We start from the raw sequence: 14,888 nt of genomic DNA, 5'->3' as shown, positions 1-14,888 counted from the left end.
TGCTTTCACCTGCATAAAAAAATTCAATTTGATCCACACATATTATTATTTTTATATTTTTTATTTTTGGTCCATGCAGTTTTAGGTATTTATATTTTGATCCTAAAACTTCATTTAAGTCAAATATTAGTTCATGAATTTTTCAATTTGATCTGTAAAAATTTATTAGAAATTCAATTTGGACCTTAAAGTTTTTTATTTTTACATTTTTTGACCTTGTAAATTTAGGTGTTTATGTTTCGATCCTAATTCTTTTTTGTATTTTTATATTTCTTATCCATGTTGTTGTTTTTTTTTTTTTGGATTCATGTGAAGTGTTCGAATCAGCTTGTGCGTACCTCGATTAATCCTCACGGGCCCTAAAATTAATGAGTCCATATTGTTTTACGTGTTTATGTCATGGTCATAAAACTTTGTTTTCCTAAAGCCAGTCCCTAGATGTTAAGAAAGCTCAATTTGGTCTTAGGATATTTCACAAAAGTTTTATTTAACCTTTCATGTTTTTAATTTTATATTTTTGGTCCTTGTAGTTTTAGTTATGTATGTTTTGGTTCTTAAACTTCATTTACCTCACATTCTAGTCCTTTTATGTTGCAAGAAGAGAGACAAAGTTGACAAAAAAAAAGTGGAGAGAAAATTAAAGTCAACCATATTATAACCACAAAAAGATTGATGTTTATATCAATTAGTTCATCTTTGGAAGGATAATTTAATGGAGATGGTTTTGCTCTTTAACCATGTTGAACAAAATAAAATGAGGTTCATAAAGTTTTATAATTTGGTTTGATTTTGTACTTTAAGATTGATTAGAGAGTGCTATGAGATTGAAAATGGGGTAAGTAAGGTTGGATCTTTTTAGTTAAAAGAAGTTAAAATCTAGGTTTTTGTAGTCTAAAAACTCAAACTCTGGTTATCCAGTAAATGGCATGTTGTATGCATTGTTGGTCTAACTAAGGCTTCATTTGTTTCATGGAAAGATGTTTTTTAAATTTCACTTTTCAAACTTTCACATGTTTGTTTACCATTAGAAAAATTGATCGAAGAAAAACACTTTTTGATAAAAAAAAAAAAAAAACTTGACGTAGCTTTTAGAAAAATATTTTCATTTTATTTTGGGCAGGATACTTCTAGAAGTTTTTAAAAAATAAAAAAAAAATATGATGTTATTTGTTAATTATATCAAATTTGGTCCTTATTCCTTTGATTGCTATATATTTTATTTTGAATCTTTTTTTGATTTATTTTTTATTTTCAATTTTATTCCTTAAAATTTGATTTAATTTGATTTTTATCAAAACTTTGCTAATTTTTCTTCTGATTGTTATTTGTTTTTTTTTATCCTTTTTTTAATTGAAATTTTTTATGTATCATATTTGGCTCCAAATCTTTTTATTACTATTTTATTTTATTTCAAGTAATTTATGAAATTAGATTTTTTTTCTCTCAATTTCATCTTCTTTTAACTTCTTTTTTTTTTTCTTATCTAATAGATTTAGTCTTTATTTTTTTATTGCTATTTTTTATTTGAAATAATTTATGAAATTGATTTTTTTTAATTTAATATTCTTTAACTTTTTCATCTGTCAGTTTTGGTCCATGTTCTTTGATTGCTATTTGTTTTCTTTGAAATAATTTATCAAATGAGATTTTTTTTTTCTCAATTTCATTATCCTTCAATTTTTTCATATGTTAGTTTTGATCCCTATTCTTTTAATAAACTTGAAAAAAAAATTAAAATAATAAAAATTTATTTTTCATATTTTTCATGGCATAACCAAATACTAGAAAACTGTTTTCCATCTCATTTTTAATGATACTATTAAATATCATAAAATAATTTATTTTTCAGGAATCCATTTTTCATGGAAACCACTTTAAAAAAACTTTTCAACAAACAAATATAGCTTAAAAAACCAAGTCATTTATAATATCAATTCGTACTTCTTTTAGATTAGGAATTAACTTGGACTGGATACCTAGTATATTCCTAACAAAATATCAAAAGAGTAAAAAGAGCGAAAAAAAATAGAATATCATTGTTTTACATGTATTTATTTATCATTATCACTTGCAAACGTCTTGTAAATTAATGTGTTGCCCCTACCCTAACAATGAACAAATAAGCATGAAGTACAAAAGAAAAGAAAAGAAAAAAGTGCTGAGTGGTCTCATATTTAATTGTTGATTCACACAGTAAAATAACTATTTTGTCATTCGAGGAAAAACTTAATTAACTTGATCTTAGGGGTAAGAAGATCTTTTCTATAAGATCTATTAGTGATTAAAAAATAAATAAGTTAATCAATCTTCTTACAACTTTATTGCACAGTGTACAAAAGCTTTATGAGCTTTTCAATTTTTTTGGTACAGTATAATGATTTAAATTCCCTTTAAAATCAAACTTTATTGGCTTTAGATGCAATGGCACTTTCATTATGTAATTCTAGCTTTTTTGTTATTTTTATGTGGGGTCATGTGTAATTACATCTTTTAATACACACACAATAATAATAATAATAATAATAATTTAATTTAACAATTAGGTATGGGTAACGGCCTTTTAGGTGGCATGTTTGGCACCATAAAAACCTCAAACACCATCTTTTAAGGTCATGTTTGATGCACCTCGCACCCTTCTTATGGTGGCGAGTGCGTGTCACCAGATAATTAGCAGTTGAGCTTCAGTTGCATGTTTTTTTTTTTTTTTTCCTTTCCCCCTCCTTGAAAAACACATTGAACATTGCAAGAAAAAAACAAAAAAAGTCTAGTTATTTACTTATTGAATCAAATTAGATCCTCGTTCTTTTAATTGCAATGTATTTAATCTTGAATCTTTTATTAAATTATTATTTTTTTAATTTTATCAATTAACATTTTATTTTTATATCAAATTTGATCTTCATTCTTTTGATTGTTATTTGTATATGTTTTCTTATCCTTTTATTAATTGAAATTATTTTTTAATTTCATCCCTAATGATTTGATTATATTTTTTTATGTTAAATTTTGATCTTTATTCTTTTCAAATTTATTTTTTCTTTTTGATCTTTATTATTATTTTATTATTTCATCCCTAATTATTTTAGCTGGTTGGGAATTTGACAATATTATGTTTCAGGTTTGCCTTTTATGTTTTAATCTAGTCTCATGATTCGTGTCAAGAGCTTTAAAGATTAGATTAGATGGTTTTAGTCTTTTTTATTTTATTTTATTATTATCTTTTTTATTTTATTTTATTATTATTTTAATTTCATTAGTTGGACATTAGTATTTGAATTTTTTTTTTGAATTTTTTTTTTATATGTAGTTATCTTGATGTCACGTTTCAGGTCATGGATTCAGCAGGTTTACTAGGGTTGACTCGAGCTTTTTTTCTCATTGCTTTTTTTTTTTTTTTTTTAATTTTGCCTTTAATATTAGGTTGATTTTGATAATTGAGTTTTATGATTTTATTCAATATGTTTTCCATTAGGTTATCCCAATCTTACAACTAGATTATAGATTTGATGTGTTATCCTAGACAAACTCAGGTTAATTTTAATATATATATATATTTTTTTTTTTCAATTTTATTATTTTATTTACTGATAATTGAGAATCATATTTTTTTTCTTATATGCAATTATCTCACTCACATTAAATATTTATTTTGTTAATAAATAAGATCGTTGAAATGTTTTAGGAATATTGCAAAGATATATTTTTATAATATTGAAAAACATTTATTTTTTGTATTGAATTATTGTTGATTTTTTAAATTTATTATCAATATATATTTTTTAATTATATTATATTATATTATTAAATTTTCTATTAGATTTTTTTTTGTTTTATGTTGAATAAAAAATAGACAGCGCGTACTTTCTATCTAGTGACTTTAGTGGGCAACATTGGTTTTATCAAGTTAAGACAAATGTATATATGTTTTTTCTTTCCCTTCCGGCGTCAGTATGTTATAAATCAATTAATCAAATTAGTAGAAGTAAATTAATTAAATTAATTTTGATTTTCATGATTAACCAGCCACCAGCCGAAGAAAGAGAAAGGAATCTTTTGCTTCTTTAGATTCTTGAAATTATCACAACCATCCACCAGTCTTAAATTATTATCTGATAATCTAATCTTAATTTGAAATCATTTTCTTTTCTTTTTTTTCTTATCAAACAAAATAAATAAAATCATCATAAATCCAAATAATCTTCATAATTATCAACAACCAACCACACCGAGAGAGAGAGAGAGAGAGAGAGAGAGAGAGCGCTGTTGTTCAATCACCAAACCACAATACTTGATTGAAACGAAACGAAAAGAAGGAAAAATTCATTGAAAGAAAGAAAGAAAGAGAAAAGGTAGAGATGGCGAATCTGTATGTGACGGCGGTGCCACCGGCGGATCTGAACAGGAACACGGAGTGGTTCATGTATCCAGGGGTTTGGACTACTTACATATTAATATTGTTCTTTTCTTGGCTTATTGTTCTCTCTATCTTTGCTTGCTCTCCTGGCATGGCTTGGACCATCGTCAATCTCTCTCACTTTGCCGTACGTTTTCTCCCCCTTTTCATTTTATAAATATATGGCTTGGGTTAGCTTACAATTTCTTGATTAGGGTTTTCATATTTTTTTCGTCTCCATTCCTAGTGGTTGAAGAAAGATAGCCAATTATTATTATTATTACTGGATGGAGTGTTGATGATTGCATGCATGTTTTGTTTAGTTTGCTAATTTGTCAAGTTTCCTTAGCTGCATAATACTTAATTGAGATTATTGTATTTGTCATCAAATGATAAGACCGAGGATTAGTGTTTCTGTATGTAAATGGTAAAATGGGCGCCTTTGTTTGTTGCAAGCAGGGACCTTGGTCTCTGTGATTTGTTCTTTACAATGAGCGGAAGAGTTCCATTGCCAATACAGTATTCCCCTCATTGATTAGGTTGCAAGTCTTGGTGCAGATGACTCTATATCAACATTTTTTTTAGTAGTAGTTAGCATCCTCACTTGAAGGATTTTGGTCCAAAAAATGACCACAAGCTATCATCATGAAAGAGTGCTAAAAACCAAAATAAATAAGATGTCCAAGTAAACACAGTGAGTGTTGATTAGAGTGTGACCTTGTTAGAATGGTAGAATGGTTCTGCAGCTCACCACAGGCATGTTACCCTCCTCCTTCCTCAAACCTGCATCCACCTCGTGTTTTGCTTCCAATTCCCTTAGTACAAGCAGTGTGAAATAAATTGAAAGTGCAACCTCAAGAAACTTTACCAGCTATGCTAAGGAGACATGAGCATTAGTGTACATGGATTTAATGGGAAATGCATAAAATCTGTGAAGCTATATGTTTTGAACTGTTAGCCTTGTCTGGTTTTGTTCTAGGCTTAGGTTACTAAAAGATGTGGGGAACACACGTTAATTATGACATGTTATAGATTCATAGGCTGTGGATATGCAATGGAATTTGCCAACCTATGATAGGCTACTTACTTTCATGTAACAACATTATGAACTGATTTGGGTATGGGGTTTGCTCACTGCAGATTTGGATTTAAAAAACTTGATGTTGGGGTATGCCTGTATTGTTTGAACAGAAACAATGATTTAAAGAGTTTCTAATTGAGTAGAATGAAAGCTTTTGTAGTTGTAATAAATGGCAGAATATATTACTTTTTAATAGGTGTCATATTTCTTTTTCTTTGCATTAAAATGGCTTAATATTGATCTGTTTTTTACCACTTGTACAACTGTTCCATAAATTATTGTTAACCACCATGACAAGTTCTATGTTCATTTCAGTGCTCTATCTGTTTTCATTTCCAGTGGCAGCTAAGATGCTTTGTTTTTTGCGGAAATATGATTGATTAGAATGATTCACTTTTCAGATCACTTATCACTTTTTCCACTGGAAGAAAGGAACCCCATTTGCAGAAGACCAGGGGATGTATAATCGGCTGACCTGGTGGGAGCAGATGGATAATGGAAAGCAGCTGACACGGAACAGAAAGTTTCTAACTGTTGTACCTCTGGTGCTGTAAGTTTTCTGGAAGACCTTTTATATTTTTAAGTATGCATGTGTACACACATGAGCTGGCATGCTTTCTATTTCTTCATCTAGAAAAGCTTCTTGTTCATAGTTATATGCATGTTAAGCAAATATTTCCTGACTTGCTTTGTACTCTTTGTAATCTCATTGTTTGTAATGCATGTACAGAATGATTGAATTGTGTAAATACATGCGGGAGTGGTGTTTCATTGCTGTCCTTTTCTAGGCCTGTCCTGTCATGGATTACGGCGAATACTTTTGCCCTGTTTTTTACTGTACGGGAGTTGTAATTATATTCTTTGGCAATTTAAGTCTCATTAATTGCCATCCATGGTAGACTATGTGCTTTAAAGCTTGTCTGTGAAAGTTTGAACTTTGTAATGCCATATTGTCAATAGCTATGGAGTAAAATTTGAATTGAGTTGGATAAATTCACTTAATAAGAGTAATCTAATATTGTAAGAATTCATGGTGCTCATCAGTGAGATGCCTCGGTTTTGTCTGGGTTAAATTGCTTTGGAGAAAGCATAATGCATCTTAGATGGGTTAGCATAGCTGCAAGCCTTTGATTACTGGACTTGAGCAGCTCCCTTGGGTCAATTAAAATCTGCTTGTATTGGTTGAGCACCTAGGTTCAGGCTAGATTTTTGTGCCTCTAGTTCCGTAGTGCAATACAGTTTTTCAGTCTTTAGGCTCTCCCCAAATCATGGAAAATTGTGTTGAAATTGCCTGATATTTTTTTAACCAGGAGACTATTTACCTGTTTGACCTTGTCCAAGCACAATTGCTGTCTCGTGGAAAGTTATGATTCAGTACTTAGTTTCCCCTTGACATGATATCTGTAATAGGATGGACAGCATTGCCAAGCCCTTTTGTGTTTCATTTCATGTATTGTTTGGCACAATTAAGTGTGCGTTATTGTACATTAATCTTAAATTTACTTTGATGTTGTTTGCCTATGCTTGAAATTGAGATTATACTTTCATTTGCTTTCTCTGGCAGGTACTTGATAGCCTCACACACAACTGACTATCGACATCCAATGCTCTTTTTCAACACTGTTGCTGTGATAGTGCTTGTTGTTGCGAAGTTCCCAAATATGCACAAGGTTCGGATCTTTGGAATAAATGCAGACAAGTGAGCTGGGCATTGTTAAAAAGCTGCTTTACCTGTTCAACGCCACCAATCCTTCTGCAGTTATGCTTAAAGATTAACGTATCTTTGTATAGATGTTAGGACTGGAAGGATACTTGAATATGTAATGTTTTTTTTTTGTGCTGACTGCTCTTGACAAGTTGTTCCTTAGATGAAGGAATAACTGTATTCGTTGTACAGTTGAGAAATGTTGTGTATCTTTGGCGTATCACACGGTGCATTTTCGCAGCATTACAACTTCCATCACTACAACGAGTGATTATATTTCATTTTTTGGCTTGTAGCCTTACTGTTGACAATCTTGTGGCAAACCATATTCTGTCAATTAATGAACTCTTAGGTTAGGTTAGTTTAGGTTTCTATATGGAAACAAATTAGAGTGGTGTAGGCTATCATCTGTACGCATCCTATGGCACCGCTAGGAAGTGCTCGGTTTGGTGGTTCCTTAATATTTCTATTAGGTATAGGTGATGTGGGACTTGGTTGCCTGACCCTTCACTCCCCCACTTTCCCTAAATAATTTTAGTTAGACGAGAAAGGCTTCTGCCTAACGTTGTGGGGCGTCGTTTTATGCAAATTGAGGGCGACTGGAAAACAAAACGGGATCGGTCCCTCGAAGTTGCTCGGATTTTCTTCCTTGAATCGTGTGATAAGCCAAAATAAAATGAAAGTGGCACCAATCGTTTTCCCAAGCTGGAACTACCCAGCCCGTGTCCTCTAGCGACCGCTTTCCTACCCTTCTCTGCTCGCTCGACGAGAAATTAAATCATAGTCGATTGATGCCGAAATTCAACGTCAACGTAGCTGAGGAACCAATGGACACGAGGCAGTTCGATGACTCTAGAAGTCACAACTACGGTCACGTTTGAGTATTGTGCAGGTAAGAGCTCTTGTTATAGCATGCTATAAGGTTGAAGTGGATGATGGTTAAGACGTTTAGAGTTTAACAGAGAGGCAAATCAACTTTTCTGCAGAGTCCTTGAGAGTTAGAGCCCCTGTAAGTAGGAGATACTCATTAGTATTAATAAAATAAGATTACATAATGGGAGGTCGTGATTATCTTTGGTGCAGCTTTGCCGAACCTTGTATCATTTTAGGGGTCTAGATATTCAACACCGAAGTAATGTATGACATCCATAAAAAAGAAACTAATTAACAATAAGAAAATGTTATGTTTTCCCACATGCTTCGGTTGGTTTGTGTTTGTCAATTGTCTTTGGAAAAAACCTAAAAGAGGATGAAAAAACTGCAAATTTGGTATTTCATAATACATGAAGAAAAAACAGTTTTGGCTAGGGGTGAGCAAAAAAACCGATAAACTGATTAAACCGAGAAAACTAAAAAAAAAATAACCGAAAAAACCGAACCGAAAAAAAAACTGAATTAACTGATTAAAAAATCACAAAAAAATTCCGGTTCGGTTCGGTTTCGGTTTCTAAAGTCTGAAACCGATTAAACCAAACCGAACCGAACCGGTTCAATCAACCAGCACTTAAAAAAAAAAAAAACAAGTATAAATACAAACATTTCCTAACCCTAGCCGCCCCCCCTCTCTGTCTCTCACTGCACCCTCCCCCCCCCGCCCCCCACCCTCTCCCTTCTCTATTCGATTAACAAACTTGATTCCATGAAACTAAATGCATCTTTTTGAGTCTCCCCCCCATAAGTCTGCTTCGTAAGTCTCCTATGGAGTAGCTTAAATATTTCCCCTGTATTACACTTACACTCAAAGCTCGAGCTTGATTCTGGTGGAGAAACAAAAAGTTTCTACTTTTGAAGATATGCCCCCCTACCCTCTCCCTTCTCTGCATCTCACTTTACCCCACCCCACCCCACCCTCTCCCTTCTCTGCATTTCTCTCACTTTACCCTCTGCCTTTGATTTTCCTCCCCTCTCTTATGGATTTGGTTCCTTTGGGTTTTAATTTTCTTGTTGAGTTTGTGCCATAAATGGAATTGGAATAGTAGATCCATTCCTTTTCTTTTGTTTTTCAGATCCATGGATTTCTACAACCCCCTACCATTTGATTAATTATGCCATTTGATTAATTACAATGAAATGGAAGAACTTTCCCTCGAATAATCAACGTTATGTGCAGTTGGACGTTGTTGCGGTCAAGGTTGTAGAAGAAGCAGAGAGGACCATTGGGTTTGAACCGGTTTGTAAGGGAAAAAAACCGAACCGAACCGAAATTAATCGGTTTGAATCGGTTTTTGGTTCGGTTCGATTCAAAAAATTAAAAAAAAATCGGTTTGGTTGTTTATTTTGGTTTAAAACTGGACCGAACCGGAAATGCTCAGCCCTAGTTTTGGCTTACTTGCGTGCCCAATAGACTTGATGACGTTCAGTCTTCACCGACCCACCATTTTGCTCTCTCTTTCTATTTTTATCACCCATCTATTTCTCTAGGCACACCAAGCTATATATGGTATATCTTTATCTACACTCCAGCTATAATTGCCGCCAACTATAAGTGATAGGGTAAGTTATGTAATAATTCTGTCATCTTACTTGTCAAGTAGCTTCAAATTTTTTCTAGAATAAGATATATATTCCCAAGTCTAGAGGAGAAAATGAGGATTTTTTTCATCTCAACACAGAAGAAAAACATCTAACTCTTTCTGTCCACTGTCGTTATATCATATCAACCTGAAAAACCCTAAATTGACATCAATATTAGAGGATTCTTTTGTAGGTAACACCCCTATCCAACCTATTATCATCCGTGAAAAAAGCTTAATCCAAAGAAGTTTTTTTTAGCTTCATCAATGATGTCGTCCATAGAAATATAAACATAAGCCTTGTTTGTTTTCTTTTTATTGCTCATTTACATCCTCAACATAAAGATATACACTAGGAGGGCAAGTTACTGAACACCCACCATCATCGTTAGCTCCAATAGATTTCTAATCGCCAGCGCAACAAATGAGAGCTCTCAAAGAGGTTGTGTTAGATATACAACAACAACAACTTAGAGCTCTCAATGATTATCCTCAGAGTATACAGGCCACCATACAACCATCCAAACCTCCTCTAGCTCCACCAATTTCACCTTATATGCAACGATAACTTCAGTTCCCAAAAGAGATTACCATAAACGAGGTGGAAGACAATAAACATCATATTATTACTCTTACAAGGACTAGGCCATGATATCATGAGGAGCCTTCTCATATCGAATCTATAACCTACATAGATCAAAAAGCAAGGCTTGGGGCTACATCCCTCGCCATCAACCTCGATCTCTTACAAAGTTTTAATCTAGCACCCTACAACCTAAAAAGGCTGCATACCAAAGACAAGGAAAATGACTTGAGTCAAATAAGATATTCTTCACTATATGATAGTGTGTTGAACACTCGTCTCTCTAGATACTTTGTAGTTGCCAAGATGAACTTCCAACACTAAGATGACCTATTTGACTCTAGACAACATATATAGAATATAAGGAGAAATTTGGAATTTGTGATTCAAGATACTAATGCCATGCATAAAATACTTCTTACCACTATTAGAGGATTTACACGAGCCTGGTATCATAATCTAAAGCCTAAATCCATATCCAATTTTTTAGATTTGTATAATAAATTGATCGCTCATTTCAGCATGAATATTCATGCCAAAAAATTTTAATGAACTCTTTTCCATCATTTATTTTGAGGGAGAAAGCATAAGGGCCTACTTGAAGAAATTCAATGAAGTGATGCTAAAGGTGAAAAACCTATTGAAACTAGTGACTATAAAAGCTTTGATTAGTGGTGTGTTCAATTACTTCGCATGGGAATGTATTTATGCATTACCTGATAGAATTTTCTCAATGTGAAGCAAGCTATGAAAAATCATATTTGCATGAAAGAAGCAAGTGTAGCATGAAAAAAGCATCCTCACTTTTATATACAAAAGGAAATATCTCTCAAACACGACAATAGGCATTCCTCTTAAGATACCCCAACATTTAAAAGAAATCCCAGAGTACTTACACAAAACAAACTTATATACTTTAAGTTAATGATGATTATTGAATACCACTAGGGCCAAAGTGGCAACTGTAATAGAGAGAAAATGAAAAGGTGATGTTTCCTTATGAAGATGCCCTGGTAATCTATATGGTTTTGCCAAACTACAACGTACATATTATACTTGTTGACGATAAAAGTGTTGTGAATATCCTCTCAGAAGATGCAATGACACAGATGGATGTTGACTTCATAAAACTAACTCTAATGAGGACTTTTTTTATATAAGAATTAAAGGGAAATGAGTACTAGTAGAGGGTGCTCTAAACCTTTTAGTTACCATTAGAACATACCCAAGGTGTAATATATTTCAGCAAATATTTATGATGATCAATATATATCTCTCTTACAATGTCATTCTTGGTCGGCCTCTCATTCACAAGATCAATGCAATGATTAACAACAAGTATTTAGCCATGGAATTCTTTATAGACAAGGGAGTAGCTACTATGAGGGGAAACTAATTGATCTTTAGAATGTATACTTTAAGATGCCTAAAAGGGAAGAGTACTACTTTGTGTGTAGACCATATAGTGCCCATAAAAGAAAAACTTAAGATAAGAATAAAAGTTAAAAGAATTGAAGGAGGTTAGCCTCTATTTAAAAGAAAATACCTTCACCATGATTGGTTCAACCCTGGGTCCAAAGTAAAAGAAAGCTTTAGTACAGCTTCTTAACACCCAAAAACAAAAATTTACCTTTCAACCCATCTGACATGCTTGATATCAACCATGAGGTGGTTTTTTATTAGCTAATGATTATTCATTTCTTCACTCTTGTTCAACAAAATAAAAGGAATTTTGGAGGGGGAAAAAAAGCCATCTCATTATAGACATATAAGCCAATAAATATTGAATTCATTCATGAAATAATGTACCTAAAATGGCTTATCAACATGGTTATGATGACAAAGTCAAATGAAAAGTGGAGAATATGTGTCGACTTCACTGACCTTAACAAGTCGTGTGTCAAAGACACGTTTCCATTGCCAAAGATAGACTAATTGGTAGACTTTATAACTGATTTTGAGTATCTGAGTTCTTTGAATGCTAATTTAGGATATCATCAAAGTCCTATCCACCTTGATGATAAAATAAAAATCGTTTTTTATCACTGATCAAAAAACATTTTGCTATCGAGTCTTGCCTTTTGGTTTGAAAAACATAGGGCAATGCACCAACAGATGGTGAATAAAGTTTTCAAGAATCAAACATACCAAAACATAAAAGCCTATATTGATGATATGTTCGTTAAAAGCATGATTTTTAAACAACATCTCCAGGAAATGGAGAAGGTCTTCTTTATTCTACCCTAGCATTAGATAAAGTTAAATTCTACCAAACATGTCCTTGCCATGAAAATAAGAGTTTCTGTGTTTCTTGGATAACAACATGGGGATTAAGCCCAATCTTGAAAAGATACAGGCTATCTTGAATATACATATTCTTAGTCCACAAAAGATGCCCAAAGGCTAACTTAAAGGATTGCAACCCTCAACAAGTTAATTTCTCGCCTTGGAGATTGTTGTTTGTCATTATTCAAAACTCTGTAGAATATCTCTAGTTTTGAATGGACTTCAGAGTGCTAGCAAGCCTTTGAAAAGTTCAAGCTCCATCTGTTCTCCCAAAAAGTTCTTTCCTAGCCTAGAGAAAGAGATGATCTTTTTTTTTTATTTGAGGAATGTAGACTTGGCAATCAATTCAATATTTATGCAAGATGAAGGAGAATTTCATAAGCATGTATATGATACCAACAAAGTGCTTCATGATACAAAGACTATATATATATATATATATATATACACCACCTGGTATACGACAAGTTATATATGGTATAACTTCATTTACACTTCAGCTATAATTACCATCTATTATAGGTGATAGGCATCATAAAATAAAATGATCGCTATCTTATACCTCGTGACCGAAAAAAAAAAGGTTCGGATTGAAAAATGTAAAAATAAAGAAAATTGATTAATATTTTTCCCACATTTTGTTTTAGTTCCAATTTTGTTTATTCCTTTTTTATAAAGAAAAAAAGCTAAACTGAAAATATCTTTTGATAACAAAAATAAGAGAAAACAACCAAATTTTGAAACTAAATCCACCTATATTGCAACAATTATTAATGGTCAACACTGCTCAATAGACTAGAGCGTGTTTGGGAGTGTGGTTGTTGTTGCTTTTCAAAGTACTTTTCACTCAGAAAAGTATGTCAATAATGTTTTTTTATTTTTTAAAAATTATTTTTGAGATCAGCACATCAAAATGATTTGAAAACATCAAAAACATATTAATTCAAAACAAAAAAAAATAAAAAATTTTCAAATTTTTTCGGAAGCGCTTTTGAAAAGCACTCCCAAATACCCTCTAAGTACCTCCATCCTATCCCACATTGGAGTATTTGAGAATATGGTAGCAGTTGCTTTTCAAAGTATTTTTCATTCAGAAATATATCAAAATAAAGTTTTTTTTATTTTTTAAAAATTATTTTTTGACATCAGCACATTAAAATGATTTGATAACACCAAAAAAATATTAATTTGAACCAAATAAAAAATAAAAAGATTTTAAATTTTTTGAAAAGTGCTTTTACAACGTAAAAACAAATATAAATCTTGATTTTTATTGATTTTGATTCATAAAAAGGGGAGAGAAGGTGAAAGAATTTTAAAAGGGTGTCTTAATGACAATTCATATTTTTTCAATATATTATTTTCTTTATCTAATTCTTTTTTATTTTCATTTTCTCTATTTAAATCTATTTTTTCCCACATGTCAAGCGATATTGACCATGCCATCACTTTGCCATTACTTTTCTCGCAAAGAATTTCACAGTGTGCGCGCGCGCTCCGATAAAATCTTAATAAAAAGTTGGGTAATAAATATGTGTTTCCTCCTTTTCTGATTGGAATACAAGTTTTTGTTGCATGGTGCTAGATCATGGTCACGTCACCAATTAATTGACAAAACTTGTTGTTATTAGGGGGAAAAACTAAAGATGAGCAACTAAATAAGTAGATTTGAAAATTCAAATAATAAAAAAAAATGATTGCTAAATTTGTAGTTTTCTTTAAGAGGATTAATACGCAACACAACTACGGTGGTTTGCTTTTGGAATGTGCTTAGATCAAAGAATAAGGCAAAAGTAGATTAGCTTACCAAAGAGCAAAAATCAAAGATGATGACACATGGGGTTGTGGTTTAGTGGTTGAAGGGACTTGTTTTATTTTTTCACATCAGGGTTCAAGCTCCATTTGTGTACGTCTGTCATCCCTACGGTGCCTTACATGCTCACTGGGCTTGCAGGATGTTCAGTGAGCCCGGGAATTAATTATGGTGCGCGCAAGCTGGCCCGGACATCGCGGGTTAAAAAAAAAAAAAATAAAGATGATGACCGAAAGAAGGTGAAGAAACATGAAGGAAGGAATATAATTATTTAGGATATTTTATTTATGATCCCGATGCAATTGCACACCAATCAATAGAGGAGCATATCTCATGCATGGACCAATATGATCATTAGGCACTTCGATGAAAGACAGGAGTCTAGCTAGCACCTAGCCTGAGGCCTGAAATTGGGAAGAAACAGCAAATTTCGTCCAAAATCAGAGTCATGTGATATGCGCAACACATAAAAAGGATGGAGAAGAAGAAATTTGGATGGATGGATGGATTCTCT

At 32.4% G+C, this 14,888-nt stretch overlaps 1 protein-coding gene across 2 annotated transcripts; it reads left to right on the top strand.

Moving 5' to 3' along the window:
• Positions 1–4,181: 4,181 nt before the first annotated feature.
• LOC118041225 (uncharacterized) lies at positions 4,182–7,399 on the top strand. Of its 2 annotated transcripts, XM_073404184.1 has the most exons (4): positions 4,182–4,541; positions 5,876–6,024; positions 6,205–6,311; positions 7,039–7,179. In XM_073404184.1, exons 1-3 carry the CDS (start codon positions 4,356–4,358, stop codon positions 6,260–6,262), a joined length of 393 nt encoding a protein of 130 aa, XP_073260285.1. In that variant the 5' UTR covers positions 4,182–4,355; the 3' UTR covers positions 6,263–6,311; positions 7,039–7,179. The 2 variants fall into 2 exon arrangements, with proteins under 2 accessions (XP_073260285.1, XP_034904356.1); XM_035048465.2 differs by lacking the exon at positions 6,205–6,311 and having other exon boundaries at positions 4,194–4,541; positions 7,039–7,399.
• Positions 7,400–14,888: the final 7,489 nt, after the last annotated feature.

The sequence above is a fragment of the Populus alba genome, chromosome 14 (genome assembly GCF_005239225.2).
Source record: "Populus alba chromosome 14, ASM523922v2, whole genome shotgun sequence".
NCBI lineage: Eukaryota > Viridiplantae > Streptophyta > Magnoliopsida > Malpighiales > Salicaceae > Populus > Populus alba.
Note: the sequence above shows the minus strand (reverse complement) of the source record. Positions and strands in the feature narration are given on the sequence as shown.